The sequence below is a fragment of the Myxine glutinosa genome, chromosome 11 (assembly GCF_964187855.1).
Source record: "Myxine glutinosa chromosome 11, kmMyxGlut1.1, whole genome shotgun sequence".
NCBI classification, from domain to species: domain Eukaryota; kingdom Metazoa; phylum Chordata; class Myxini; order Myxiniformes; family Myxinidae; genus Myxine; species Myxine glutinosa.
Window position 1 is genome coordinate 115052191 of NC_136271.1, and position 15453 is coordinate 115067643.

The following is a 15453-nucleotide window of genomic DNA, read 5'->3' on the forward strand; positions in this document are numbered from 1 at the left end:
TGTTTGTATGTTTGTATGTTTGTATGTATGTATGTATGTATGTTTGTCTGTGACCGCTGTTTCTCGACAACTACCGGTCCGATATACTTGAAACTTGCCAGGTATATTGCTGGGGACCCGAGGATGTGCCTTTTCAAGGTTTCATATTAATCGGAGAAGTAGTTACCGAGCTATGTCCAAAAAACGATTCAACCAATCAGAGAGCAGCGAGCTATCACGTGTGCCGAACGTGGCGAACAGACTCTGCCTCGGACGGCACATTTGAGAGCGTATTCATTTATTTCACGTTGGAAAACTATGTTGCCGTTAAACTATGTTTTAAAACTAATTAAAACTAATTTGCGATTCATCGTAACTGCGATTTGCGACCTTCCGGACAGTGAAGACTTCACTTCCGGCAGCCAATCACAGAACGCTTTGTTGCGTAGGCGTGGCCGATGTGAGAGCGAGCCGAGCCCAGCGCGTGCACCATTACGGTTCGTAATTCGATTTCTTCCGGAGAAAATAATAATTTCTCGATTTCTTATGCGCATTATTTCTCCCAATTCAGTCAGAGCGAAGGGCGGAAGCGAAGAGCATTGTTTTTTTTGTTTACGGGCGTACGGGCGGGGTAGAGCGTACGGGTAGCGTTTTTTTTTTTTTTTGGCAAGGAACGGGCACCCACGTACGGGCATGCCCTAGTCTATCTATAATTCCAGTAATCTCTGTGTGTATGTTTGTATGTTTGTATGTTTGTATGTATGTATGTATGTATGTTTGTCTGTGACCGCTGTTTCTCGACAACTACCGGTCCGATATACTTGAAACTTGCCAGGTATATTGCTGGGGACCCGAGGATGTGCCTTTTCAAGGTTTGAAATTAATCGGACAAGTAGTTACCGAGCTATGGCGATTTTTTTACCAAACACCGCAAGCCGTTCGCTTTGGACCAAACCATTGCATGTAAATAGAGGGGGGGGGGGGGTTCTGTGGTCGTTGCGAATGGACCAAACCATTCATGTGAATAGAGGGGGGGGGTTCTGTGGTCGTTACTGCCACGTGGTTTCAAAGTTTTTTTTTGTTGTTGTTGTTTGCACGCATGTTTTTTTGCACCCACGTACGGGCACGCCCTAGGATGTTTACACACACACACCCCTACACAAATTTTTTTTTTTTTTTTTTTTTGGCAAGGAACGGGCACCCACGTACGGGCACGTCCTAGCTTATATATAGTACGGGCATGCCCTAGTTGCTCTAAAATATACATGTTCTTTTCATCATATATTTGTCTTATTCTTATTCAACCCGGGCGAAGCCGGGTACTTCAGCTAGTACAAATATATTGGTGGTCGACTATCTATACATACACACAAGTGAGGTACCCGTGGGATTTGTAGCATGCACGGTGGTATTTGTAGCAGCATTTCTTCTTCTGGTTCTGGCCTGTCTCACTTTCTCTTGTCCGTACTTCTTCTCTGAAGGTTGAGTTTGGCTCGCCTCATTGCCTTTGCCTGTGTTTGTGCTGAATGGTTAGAACTGCCTTTGCTTTTGCTAAATGTTGCAAATTTTCTTTTTAAGAGGTTAAAACAGGATTTATGTTTCATGGTTGGGGTATATAATAGTACATTGTCATAAAATTACAGAATTACATTCATCTGCAGGAAATGTGTTTGCATGAACCCTCCAGAAGTGCAAAATGATTAAAATTTGTGATATTTTGAATATTGTTGGGATGGATCTCTGAAGTTGTCTTTCTTTTCGTATGCAGAGCATTGGGATAGAAGTCAAGTGGAATTATTAAAAAAGGAAATACGTAGATTCTTTCATGGTCGTATAAAGAAAGTTTTTTTTTTTATTATCATTTTTGTTAAATGTTGAGGAAGATCTTTTTGTCGTTGTCTTTTTACAAACAAGAATATTGTTACGTTTGTGGAGGTAGGTGATGAAATCCCATAGTGGAGGTAGGATGGTATTAGTCCAGGGGCCAATACAGATTTTGGTACCACCCAAGGTCAGCAAACAATTTTGGTATTTTTGTCTTTCTACATGTCTCTAGTTTATATTTTGGTATGATAAGCCTGCCTATCTAGTAGCTTAATGATAGTTATCACTCTGTAAACAAACCCACCTCCATATAATCTGGAAGTTGAATTTTAGGGGAGAGGGGCAGCATTTTTGCTTATAACTTCAGTTCTACTGAACATACTTTAACAAATCATAATTCATTGTGAAGCTACATCATATATCTACACAACTGTATTATATTTTCATCTTTAGTTATCAGGTGACTTCCTCAGAGGTCAAAAGGTCATGTTTCAATTGCAAAATATTCAAAAAGTTCAAGAACATAATTATCCGGATAGGGACCTTCCACACAACATGCAACCTGATGTCTATCATAGGCAAGAGATTCCAGGATGCAGGATTCAGTGATCTTTGTGTGGAGGCAGGCATTCTAGCAGAAGGCTATGTGGCCGGGGTCATGGAGGGTCGAAAATATAACAGAGCAGTTAGATTGCACAAGCTTGTGTACGAAGCCCTGTTACGGCTAGTATGGAAAAGCTTCCTTACATGGATGGAACAAAACCAGGCGGGAGAGCTTCACCACCTAGAGGAAGCCCTTAAGTCTATCGAGACCTTCAAAAGTGAGGTTTGCCAGGAAACATTTCAGAAATTGCTTCAGACAGAGTCATGTACACGTATCCTGGAACTGTTCCTTGAATATCGGGAGTCCCTCAGAGATGCCACCGATCTGTCGGCTTTCTGGATGACCTACCTTGACCTGGTAGAAGTTATGCTGGGCCTAATCAGAGCCTCAGGAGAAGGCAATTGGACACTTCACCTTGCAGCTAGCAGACAGATGATCCCCTGGTGTTTTGCCTACGACAAGGTGAACTATTCCCAGTTTCTCCCATACTACTATGCCTCTATGACTCAGCTGCCAGTAGAACATCCGGATGTATATACCAAGTTCACCCAAGGGAGATTTGCAGTACAAATCGGCAGCCACAACCCCTTTTGGCATATACCTGTTGATCAAACAATAGAAGAGACTGTCAACAGGGATACCCAAACCCCTGGCGGAACGAAAGGCTTCAGTCTGAATGAAGGAGCTGTGACAAGATACTACCTCACATCCGAGTACAGGAGCAGATACCTGAGGCAGCTTAGGGACATGATTGGTGAGAATGACTCCAACTTTAGTCATCCTGATCTACAATTACCAAGAATCAGGAAGGATGAAGCTGATATTCAGTCACTTGTTGAAATGATGGAGTCCAGCTGGATCAGTCCTTTCGATCCTGACCATGAAGACATTGTCAGTTTGTCGACTGGCATTGCTGCACCTCCAGATGTTGCTAAAAACCTAATTGAAGCCCACCAAATAGGTAAAGACACTTATGAAGATTTCAAACAAGCGAGGATGGAGTCAGACAGTCCAGCCATTAAGTTTCATGACAGGATTACAAAGAAGAAGCTGAAAATATTTTCAGACATTGGCAAGAAATCATGTACCCTTGGCAACAGAAAGGAAGTTATCCTCAAGGCTGATAGGAAGCTGTTTGGGCAGATGCTTCTTGTTGCAGAAAGCAGGCAGCTACACATGGGTGAAGTTTTAGCACACCCGCTTGGACCTTTGCCTTGGGCCCTAGCCAACATTGATGGGTCTCTTCGTAAGACCAACAAGGCTGCTCTTGCCAGGGTGTTGGAGAAGCATGTCTCACCAGCAGAAATAATCCCTCAACCTTCAGCCACTCTGATAGATGGAATGGGCCTGGTCCAAAAGATGAAGGGGAAAGACAAAACTTTCTCCCAACTGGCAGAATCAGTATTGCCTCAAGTTATCCATGAAGGTGGTCAGAGCAAGCGCATTGATGTTATCTTTGATGTATATAGAGAGATGTCCATCAAAGATTTGGAGAGAGCAAAGAGAGGTGCAGATTCAGGTATTGAGCTAAGGAGCATTGCGCCTGGCCACAATATACACCAGTAGAGGAAGCTTTTGTGTACCTCTAAAAACAAAACACACCTCATCAGGTTCTTTGTGGAAGAATGGAAAGGTCAACTTGAGAAGATCAAGGACAAAGATCTGTATGTTACCTGTGAGGATGTCTGTTTCAAGCTCACAAGGGAACGATGGGAGGAGGTTCCGGAGCTATCAAGTACCCAGGAAGAGGCAGACACCCGTCTTCTACTCCATGCTCTACATGCAGCTGAATCAGGCTACAAGGGTATAGTTGTCACAGCAGAGGACACAGATGTAATGATTATAAGCATTGGAGTCAGCAAGAGAATTCCCTGTCCCATGTTCCAGAAATGTGGCACCAATAACCGCACAAGGTTCACTGACATCAGCAAGCTAAGTCATGCACGAGGAGATCATGTCTGTGATGCTCTGATTGGAATGCACTCATTTACGGGATGTGATGCAGTCAGTGCTTTCACTGGGCGTGGAACGTCAGCCATGTTCAAACAACTGAAGACTAACAAGACCTGTCAAGACACATTCAGAGAGTTGGGAAGGTCCTGGGAGGTCTCTGATGAACTATTTGGAAGGCTTCAGGAAGTAACATGTCGGATGTATTTGCCTTCCACAAACACAACTCAAGTCAACAAGCGTCACTACCAGCTGTTTTGTGCAAGGCGTGGAGAAGTCGACTCCAGTCAGCTTCCCCCTTGTGAAGATTGTCTCTTCATGCATGCCTTACGAGCAAACTATCAGGCTGCAATCTGGCAGAGGTGTTTGGAGTGCAATCCTAGTGTACCCTATCCAATGGTTCATGGATGGAAGATTCATGATGGGGATCTGGCCATTGAGTGGATGCGAGGTACACCTGCACCAGAGGCTGTGTTGGACCTGCTATCCTGCTAATGTGTACGATCATGCAAATTACCAATCTGCACATGCCTTGGAAATGGTCTGAAATGCACAGACATGTGTAAGCTGCAAACCTGCAGCAGTGCAGCAACCAAGCAAATGAACTAGAACAAATAGAGCTGAATGATAGTGATGTGGACGATTGTGACACAGACTAAGTTTGTCCCAATGACATGAAATAAACTGTTTGTAGTCTAAACGCACTTCAAATAACAAGATTATAATGTACGAGCATTACCTAGATGGTGTTCACAACAAGTACAACGGCTTATTAGACAATTTGAATATTTTTGTACATTATTGAAACAGAGATATTAAAACTTATTTATTTCTTTTCTGATGATTGTTTTATCTGCTTATGTTCTTACAAATGTGTAACTTTATACCAATGCTTGCGGGTATGTGAATGATAAAACACATTGGAGACATATTCATTGGTTTTCCAAAAATATTGTCTAGAAGACATAACATATGATATATACAGTCATTTTATATGGGGGTGGGTTTGTTTACAGGCAATGACTAAATTTTTCGGAAATCGAAGAAACAATGCTTGCATAAAAAGGGTTAATATAAAGTTAATTGTTGAAGTTTTGTGAATGCTAGGTTATTAAAATCATCCACAATGTCCTATATATACATTGTGAAATAACTTCAGCATCATACATATCACGAAATAGTAATCAGATCAGTTGAAAACAAAAACACGCCAAATTTTCGATTTTGCAAATGAAACATGACCTTTTGACCTCCGAGGAAGTCACCTGATAGTTAAAGGTGTACATTGGATTACAGTTGTGTAGATATATGATGTAGCTTCACAATGAATCATAATTTGTCAAAATATGTTCAGTAGAATTGAAGTTATAAGCAAAAATGCTACCCCTCTCCCCTAAATTCCAACTTCCAGATTATATGAGGTGGGTTTGTTTACAGAGTGATAACGATCATTAAACTACGAGATAGGCAGGGTTATCATACCAAAATATAAACTAGGGACATGTAGAAAGACAAAAATACCAAAATTGTTTGCTGACCTTGGGTGGTACGAATTTGTTAAAATATCAGTATTGGCCCCTGGACTATATAGGTATAGCATCGACCGTGGACAAGTAGGAGACACCTCGATGTATTAGGAAGGGAAACCGGAGCTTAAGTTGTTCACGTGTCTTCACATGAGGGGTGAAGCAATGGTAATAAGATAGGCGGTTAAGATTAGTGTGTGATTACCCTCGGTAGTTTTTTCCCTACGTTTTTACAATTACAAGGCCGGACATAAAACCATTCATTAACCAACTGACATAATTTTCCGACAAAACCCCAAACATTCCCGTTCAGCAAATAAACCCCGCCTCCAAAAGATTGTAACCGGCAGACCACGCCCCGAGCTTTGTCATTGGTCGTGGAGACACGGGGTGGTTCGATGGGGCTTGGGATCGGCCAGTGTGATGTCAGAGCGAGAAGGTTCAAGCAGGAGGGAAGAAGAAGAGTCGCTCTCTCGGTCGCTTTTGTCTCTGGCTGTTGGCTGCGGCTGGCTCGTGTGTGCTTGTGAGGAGACTTTTCAGAGCTATTGTGTGAATTTTTGCAACGTTGGAGGAAGAGGTGTTATTGGTCGGTGGTGCTCTTTGGGGGAGCTGAGGGTCGTATTGTGCTCGCTGGCCAGGAATTGAGAGGAGGGTGTTTTGGCAGTCGCTTCATGGCTCGGTGCGCTCGTGGCATTGACCGGCATCATTGTTGGAGAGTTTCCAGCACGAGCGGCTCCGGACTGCCTTATACTGCCGACGTCACCAAAAGCCCCATTTTGGACACAGAGCTGAGTTCCAGCCAACGAAAAGAAAACCTTTTATTTCTTTATCTTTCCCCCATGTGTTGTATTTGTGACTGAGTGGAGATGTCTGAAAGTAGAATTTTAGTTTTTTTATTCCATCACTTTCGTCTTGCATCTGTTTTATATAAAATCATTATTGTGGCAATTTTTATTTGTTGTGTCGTGTCTGTTCATTGTGGGTTTCGGGAATCAACCCATGTGCTTCGTTAAGGTAATCACCTCGCTGCCTTCCATCCCATGCGCACCAAAAAGCACCACTAATTTTGGGGCTGCCGCCTTGGGAGTAGCAACGATCGGTCATTTGTCACCCAGTGGTCTTAATCGCTGGTGACAGGACAATATCAACAAAACGAAAATTAAATTGTAATATCATCAGTTTCATCACAAGGTATGTTTTCTCATCACTTGCTGATTTTAACTTCTGTGAGGATGTTGGTCACTAAGTGCCAAAGTGACTTTTTCCATTTCTTTATTTCCTATGTGTTTCTTGTTTTGAATGTGAATGCTGTTTATTAGTGATCCAGGGGTTGCATCTTACTGTTGTGTTTCAGTTAGAGTACAACAAGAAACAACATGATTATTAATTTTATTGCATTTCTGCTTTAAGGATGAGCAAGCATTTCACCATCGAGCACCATTGCTTAGCCACCTGTTCTTAATGTCTGGAAGGGAAAACCATATTTTTTTTAAACCGCAGAAAAAAACACTCGAATAACAAGTCAAAACAGCGAAGCTTTTCGTCAAACTTGGATGTGATTGAACAGGAGTAGAAGTAAACACTAGAAAGGTTCTTCAGAAGTTTGCACGTCTTCAGACACCAACGCCCCGTCCACCCATTTTTCTGTTACAACTTGAATTTTCCTCCGATGCTCAACTGCAATACAATACATTTTGTTCGTTATTGAAAAATATATCTAATGAACATCTCAAAAATAATAACAATGTGACAATTGAAAGCGCAATATATTGAAAGTCTTTTCAGCATACTGTATAACCGTATACTGTCCCCCCATTGTCGTGCATTGAATTCCCTGCCTTTACTCAGAGGAAATAGTTTCTGCAGGTATTGATTGTGCATACATCACAAACATTTGCTCATCTTGCATACTGTGCATTCAGAAAGTATTCAGACCCCTTCACTTTTTTCACATTTTGTTATGTTGCAGCCTTATGCTGAATTTGTTTAATTGTGCCTCTAACATCATCATTTCAGACATCATCGGACATCATTTTTTCCCTCATCAATCTACACTTAATACCCCATAATGACAATGATGAAACAGGATTTTAGAAAGTTTTGCAAATTTATTAAAAAGAAAAAACAGAAATATCACATTGACATAAGTATTCAGACCCTTTGCTATGACACTTGAAATTTAGCTCAGGTACCTCCCATTTCTCTTGATCATCTTTGAGATGTTTCTACACCTTGATTGGAGTCCACCTGTGATAAATACAATTGATTGGACATGATTTGGAAAGGCACACACCTGTCTATATAAGGTCTCACAGCTGACAATGCACATCAGAGCAGAAACCAAGCCATGAGGTTGACGGAACTGCCTGCAGAGCTCAGAGACAGGATTGTGTCGAGGCACAGATTTGGGGAAGCCTACAAAAAAAATTCTGCTGCATTGAAGGTTCCCAAGAGCACAGTGGCCTCCACAATTCTTAAATGGAAGAAGTTTGGAACAACCAGGACTCTTCCTAGAGCTGGCCGCCCGGCCAAACTGAGCAATCGGGGGAGAAGGGCCTTGGTAAGAGAGGTGACCAAGAACCCGATGATCACTCTGGCTGAGCTCCAGAGATCCTGTGTGGAGATGGGAGAAACTTCCAGAAGGACAACCATCACTGCAACACTCCACGGATCTGGACTCTATGGCAGAGTGGCCAGACGGAAGCCAAACAGTTCAATCTTGGTTTCATCAGACCACAGAATCTTGTTTCTCACAGTCTGAGAGTCCTTTAGGTGCTTTTTTGCAAACTCCAAGTGGGCTTTCATGTGTCTTTCACTGAGGAGAGGCTTCCGGCTGGCCACTCTGCCATGAAGCCCAGATCGGTGGAGTGTTGCAGTGATGGTTGTCCTTCTGGAAGTTTCTCCCATCTCCACACAGGATCTCTGGAGCTCAGCCAGAGTGATCATCGGGTTCTGGGTCACCTCTCTTACCAAGGCCCTTCTCCCGCGATTGCTCAGTTTGGCCGGGCGGCCAGCTCTAGAAAGAGACCTGGTTGTTCCAATCTTCTTCCATTTAAGAATTATGGAGGCAACTGTGCTCTTGGGAACCTTCAATGCAGCAGAAATTTTTTTGTAGGCTTCCCCAGATCTGTGCCTCGACACAATCCTGTCCCTGACAGGATTCTGGCAGTTCCTTCGACCTCTTAGCTTGGTTTTTGCTCTGATGTGCATTGTCAGCTGTGAGACCTTATATAGACAGGTGTGTGCCTTTCTAAATCATGTCCAATCAATTGAATTTACCACAGGTGGACTCCAATCAAGGTGTAGAAAAATCTCAAAGATGATCAAGAGAAATGGGAGGCACCTGAGCTAAATTTCAAGTGTCATAGCAAAGGGTATGAATACTTATGTAAATGTGATATTTCAGTTTTTTCTTTTTAATAAATCTGCAAAACTTTCTAAAATCCTGTTTTCTCTTTGTCATTATGAGGTATTGATTGTAGATTGATGAGGGAAAAAATGAATTTAAACGATTTCAGCATAAGGCTGCAACATAACAAAATGTGAAAAAAGTGAAGGGGTCTGAATACTTTCTGAATGCACTGTACATTGTGAACCATGGTATCTGTCTCCCATTTATTTTCGGCCACTGCCCGCACTGCGTTTTAAAAGCTGCTGATTGGATTATTTTGCATTTTCATTTCACTTTCTTCATGCAATTTATTGTCCGTTCCAGGCACGTTTAATCTGGATTAAGCCAAATCCTGTTGTCCTCAAAATCAAAACGAACATCTGGATTAAAGTACATTTAACATTTAGTACAAAGTACATTTAGTAAAGTACATTTAGTACAAAGATTAAAGTACATATCTTTATCGAGGAACACACAATTGAAAATAGTTATATTTTGCCCTCTTGTTATAAAAATCCAACCTCTGCTGCCCCATGTTATACCACCCTTTCACGGTGAATGGTAGAAGTAGCTTAGAGCTTTGGTTCTGAGTGAAACGAAGAATGCAACACAATTAACCTTCTTATAGTCTATGAAATAATTTAAATTGAAAGATTAACTTTAACTTTTCCCATCACTGTGGACGGATACTTTTGCTATATCGTAAAATAAAGTTTCAGAAAAATATATTTTATCGATATTGGATTAAAACAGCTTATTGCAAGTTAATTTAATATTTCCTTCTTCACAGGTTTCCGTTTCCTTCATAGAAATTTCTTTTTCCAAACGAATGTTAACCTTACCGAGAGGGACAGGTTCTGGCGGTGCGTTGATTTCAAGTAGCCTGGAAATTAGAAACATGATGAGCAAGGTATAATTGAGTATTTCACACCATCCAGTAATGTAATTATTCCAAACCATCTAGAAATTACACCATCCAGGAAAATGAAAATTATTACAAATCCTTACTCTGTCTTGATGACTTCTGTGGAAGAATCGTTGCGAGTTTGGAAGGGGAGCAGGGGGAGGGGGAGGGGTGGACAGAGAATATCCAAAGTTACTTTCAATTTCAACCCTTGAAATACACTTTAAAGATCTCTGTTCGTCGATGAGGACATAATAATGCATAATTGTGACCTTTGTATTCCAGATATAACAAGTACAAAAAGTTTTAATTAAAACAAAAGCCGCGTCGATGTTACACAATGCATAGATGCAGCTGTGCCTATAACGTCGATGTTATAGGCACAGGACATTCCTATTGATTCGATTACTTGATGTTATTTTTGTGCAAAGTGAAAATATATCTCGGCAATTTCCCGTGTGTGGCGACGAATTTTTAATATATCTCGGCATTTTCCCGTCTGTTATTTCGGGCGGTGTATGACTGACCATGCCGCGATTTAAAAAAAAAAAATCTCAATGGACTTGAAGTTACAGGCCTTTGAGAATTCATTTCGTTCTATAAAGGGCAACTTTCATCGGATTTTCTTCACGTTTTTTTTCAACCGAGTCTAAAACTATGTTAGCGACTGTGAAAAATGAAATGATATATCGAATTTGATTTGAAAGAAAACTGTGTGAGAGAGCAAGACACCACGGGCCTACAAAACAGGCCTCAAAGCTATGCGAGTTAATAAAATGGTGGATATTTGTTTATATGAAGCCTCTCCCACAATGGGTGGAGCTATGGTTCCCAGAATGGGTGGAGCTTTGTGGTTTTGTCTTCTCTGCAAGAACAACAACAAGAAGAAGAAGAAGAACAACAACAACAGCAGAGGGCACTCTATGAGCAGCGTCTGCGACGCGGCTAACAACAACTTTGGTAAAATTTGATTTTGACTTGATTCGCTTAAATACAATTTCTTCATTCAGAGGATGATTCAAATGAATAACCATTTTAGTTTTGTAACACTGGAGATGTAACTGTATAGAGACATGAATATTGTATTGGAAAAGTACATGGATGTTCCAAGTCGTTCTAAGAACAAGACAACAATCATCCAAGAAATGCAAATGCGTTTTCTTTTCTACATAAGTAGAAACATACCCTAATTAGAAACATTCCCTAATCTACACATACCCTAATTAAGAACAGAGTATTCAAATAAACACCCCCTCCTCCCCTCCAAGTGTTTGGCACTTGCTTATCCTTCAGAATCTTTATCCATTTGAAAACAGAGTTCTTGCATTCGCTGGGACTTCTTAATTAAAGGTATGTAATGGTACTTACGTTCACTGGAACCTCCAGACCCGAGACTTAATCCTCCAGACTCGAGACTGAATCCACCAGACCCTGAACCTGTTCCTCCAGATCCTGACCTCATTCCCTTTGATGATGAAGATGAGGATGATGACATTTCAACTCTGGAGAAAACATTATAATATCATGATGAGAAAGGCTTTCAGTATCTTCAAACAAATAGAGAGTGCTTTACACTTGATGTGTTGTAGTTTTGTTTTTTGGGGGGGTTTAACACATTAAAGAAAAAAATTTAAAATACCTTTTTATTTTTCACAATTGACACACATTGCTTGGCTAGAAATGCTACAAAATAGCTTGTTAAGTTACCCGCTGCCTCCTCCATCCAGCAAACGGCGATATGTTTCAATCTCAGCTTCCAGCTGCATCTTTTCATCCAGCAGTTTGGCGTAATCACATTTCTGGCCGTTGATATCCCCGCGTGCGCTTGCAAGGTCTCCCTCAAGTTGTTCCAACCTGTTCAGATACGATTCCAGTTCACGTTGTTTTCTGCATCTTGTGTCATCCAGCGTGTCTTCCAACGAGGCAATCTGGAATACAGAACATACTCTAACTTTATTTTTTTATAAGGACGATAATTGTCACATAAAACAGACACCTGAGTTTTACTTATCCAGCTTACCTGGCTTTGTAAAGTTGCCAGCTCACTCTGTAGGACCTGCATACTTTTTCGTATCTCAGTGACCTCATTCTTCGAAGACATTGCAGCTTGGTTTTGTTGGACTGCGACCTGCTGCACCTGCTCAGCCTAAAATAACATTTCAAGGTAATGGAAGGAACAATTTCATGATTGGCACGCATAACTTAAGTAACATGATGTTGTTTTTCCAACGACAACTACGTTGCTCTCACAATGTCTAACTTTTACAAAAACTGACCTGTAGTTGAAAAGCTTGTTCAGCCTCAGCCCTGTTCCTTTCTATATCAGCTTCATATCTCTTTCTCATCTCATCCAACATCTGCATAATGTTTGGACCTTGTTGGGCATCAACCTCCACAGACATGCTGGAACCAGAAATCTGCGCCTTCAATGCTGCAACTTCCTAAAGGGGGAGAAAGTTGAAGGAGTTTCATGATTTATGTCCAAATATATTCCAGGTAAAATTGTATTTCTGAGTTATTATATGCCATATTCCCATGACTACACATATCTTATCTATACAATAATATGTGAAGGTGTCAAGGGGTCATTGTCTTGTTCAAATATCAGCTTCCTAGCTCAAAAGGTGCCTGAGATATTGCCCAGAAGAGAAACGAAATAAATAAATAAATGATTAATAATGAAGATAAATAAATAATAATCGCAAAATAATTAAATTAAGTACTTTTACATATCGATTATTATACTTATACATTTCCGATTTAATTAATGAAGTACTTAATACATTTCCTTTCTCATCTGGCCAATATCTCAGGCACCCTTTGAGTTAGGAAGCTGATATTTGGACATGCCAATGACAAAGTGATTTGGCTGTAAAGGCTATTTTTGATTTATCGATTAATCAATTAATCGATTAATTATTTAATTATTCGATTAATGACGGAGTTAATTATTTTAGTTACAGAATCGGATGAAATGGTGGTGGTTTATGTGTTCTATTGGACAATTTTTTAATGATCTGGGCAATATGTCAGGCACCTTTTGCGCTAGGAAGCTAATATTTGGACACAACAGTTACCAAGTGATGTGGCTGTAAAGGATATTTTTGATTTATTGATTAATCATTTAATCGATTAATTATTTATTGATTAATCAATTAATTAATTATTTTTTTATTAGTGACTTATTAAATTAAATTTCTAAAAGATACATCTTCGGATGAAGCACTAGTGGTTTAGTTATGCTATTAGCCAATTCATTAAGAAAATATTTTATGATAATCTTTTATTGATTTTAATTATCCAATTAATCAATCAATTATTGTGCACCTCTCCCTCCCAATTCAGTCTCTATGAGCTGCACTGCGGTATTGCTGGGTGCCGGAGGCGCCCCGACAATGCCGCGCTGGAGGATATTTAATTATTAGGCATGGGGGCGGTGTACTTTGAATGTATTTGTACATGTTTATTTATTCTTCCCATATAATAATATGCTTAGGCATCAAGAGGCTCGCAAGTCGGATGTGTGACGAAAATGCCAACTTTGCTTCTCCAGGAAGGAGGGCGGGGGGAGGGGGGAGGAATTGAGACTGTGCACACATTACCCATGCTGAACCGGCTGTTCTCATCGTGCAGTCTTCACACCCCATTTGTTTGCTGAGCAACAGTGAGCAATATCGAATATATCGAATGAAATATCGAATAATTGTAGATATTGTAAAATGAGTATATTTCTTGAAAAAAAGAATTTCCGAAATTTTATATTTTCTTGGAAAATATTTACTTTCATCAACGGTTTTTGGAATGTTTCTGGTGAAAGAAGAAGAATTCAAACCTCCGCATGGTTTTTCTTCAAGAAGTCCAACTCATCCTGCAGTGCCTCCAGCTCTCCATTCATTGATGAAGTTGCCATCGTGTACTCTTGGTGCAGTCCGTGCAATTTGTCGATATCAGCTTCCACAATAGTGCGCAAAGTAGTTTCGTTGTCCAACCTGCAATCAGCGGAGCATTTTGATTTCACTTTTGAGAAGAAATCCAATTTCATGAATTTACTGGTGGATCCAGTAAAGGGGAAGATATGAAGTGAAATTCAAGACAATACTCAAGGTCTCATTGTACACATATTCCAACATTTTTTTGTTTTATAGCTGAATCCAAACCAACGTTAACAATTGTTATCTAAGAATAGATGTAACTTATGGACATATCCAGTGCCTCAATTCAATTTTAGTGCATTTCAACTCTGACAAAACAAATCTGCACAAGATGATACTTAGAAGATCTGTTCAGAACATAAACTAGGATTGTTGTTCATGATGGTGGGTCATGCGCAACATCTGCGGTCTCACTTGGTTTTAAAGTCGTCCGCTGCGAGCCTTGCATTGTCGATCTCCAGGCTGATTTGGGCATTCTCCATTATCTGACAAATAATCTACACACACACATACACACACACACACACACACACACACACACACACACACACACACACACACACACACACACACACACATGAAAGTACATGATTAGATGTTAAATTATTTTGTTTCAATCATTAATTATTCCTGACCAGGTAAGCAGCAATGGATCAAGTGCACATACCTTGGCTCGTAAGTCTGCGATGATCCCATAGTACGACTCGTAGTCTGAGTCTTGTGCACCTTTACCTTTCAACAGTTCCTTGATCTTGAGTTCTAGTTCTGCATTTGCTTTCTCGAGGTTGCCAACCTTATTCATGAAGTTGGCAAGACGTTCATTAAGGGATTGCATGGCTTGCTTTTCATTACCTGGCAGACCGATTGAAAGGCTTAAGCCTCGTCCACCACCACCACCACTATAGCTGTTCATGCCACCACCTGAACTGAAATTGCTCATTGATTGAGAGCTGAACTGTCGCGAACTCATCTTGACTGCTGAAAAGGAACACAAACGAGCAAGTTCTGATAAAGCTTCACTGGATATTCTGGTGTTCTCATGGAGGTGTTACCTTTATATACGCCACCGGTAAGATATAACCTTTCATTTGGATGTCATCCAACAGCAAAATATTTCCTCAAGGCAATCTCTGTCATTGTTATTAATGAGAATTCTTTCACATTTCTCCACACGTTGAAATACTATTGGTGGGTGTTGTCCTTGTCATAATAAGAAACTCCCTTCTTTAGTTCTGACTTTGGAAAAAAAAATCACTTTTGTTTATTTAGTTTTTTAATCACTTTTGTTTATTTATTTATTTTATTTGGTAATTCACCAAATGTCCGTCTGTCTGTTCGAAGGT

The 15453-nt window shown here is 40.5% G+C and overlaps 1 protein-coding gene across 1 annotated transcript; it reads right to left on the reverse strand.

Annotated features, from left to right (window-relative positions):
- Positions 1-7255: 7255 nt before the first annotated feature.
- On the reverse strand, positions 7256-15167 carry LOC137436968 (keratin, type 1 cytoskeletal 11-like). The gene is made up of 10 exons (XM_068131224.2): positions 14778-15167; positions 14525-14607; positions 14011-14167; positions 12455-12619; positions 12199-12324; positions 11886-12106; positions 11547-11680; positions 10283-10298; positions 10117-10157; positions 7256-7560 (listed from the first exon to the last, which is right to left on the reverse strand). Exons 1-10 carry the CDS (start codon positions 15078-15080, stop codon positions 7466-7468), a joined length of 1341 nt encoding a protein of 446 aa, XP_067987325.2. The 5' UTR covers positions 15081-15167; the 3' UTR covers positions 7256-7465.
- Between the last annotated feature and the right edge of the window lie 286 nt (positions 15168-15453).

Bases quoted from the DNA above. Each gene is read 5' to 3' on its own strand.
- LOC137436968 (XM_068131224.2), bottom strand. From the start codon at position 15,080: ATGAGTTCGCGACAGTTCAGCTCTCAATCAATGAGCAATTTCAGTTCA. The intron at 14,608-14,777 runs GTATGTGCACTT...GTGTGTGTGTAG, and splicing joins TCGCAGACTTACGAGCCAAG to ATTATTTGTCAGATAATGGA. The intron at 12,107-12,198 runs GTAAGCTGGATA...TCTGTATTCCAG, and splicing joins TGGCAACTTTACAAAGCCAG to ATTGCCTCGTTGGAAGACAC.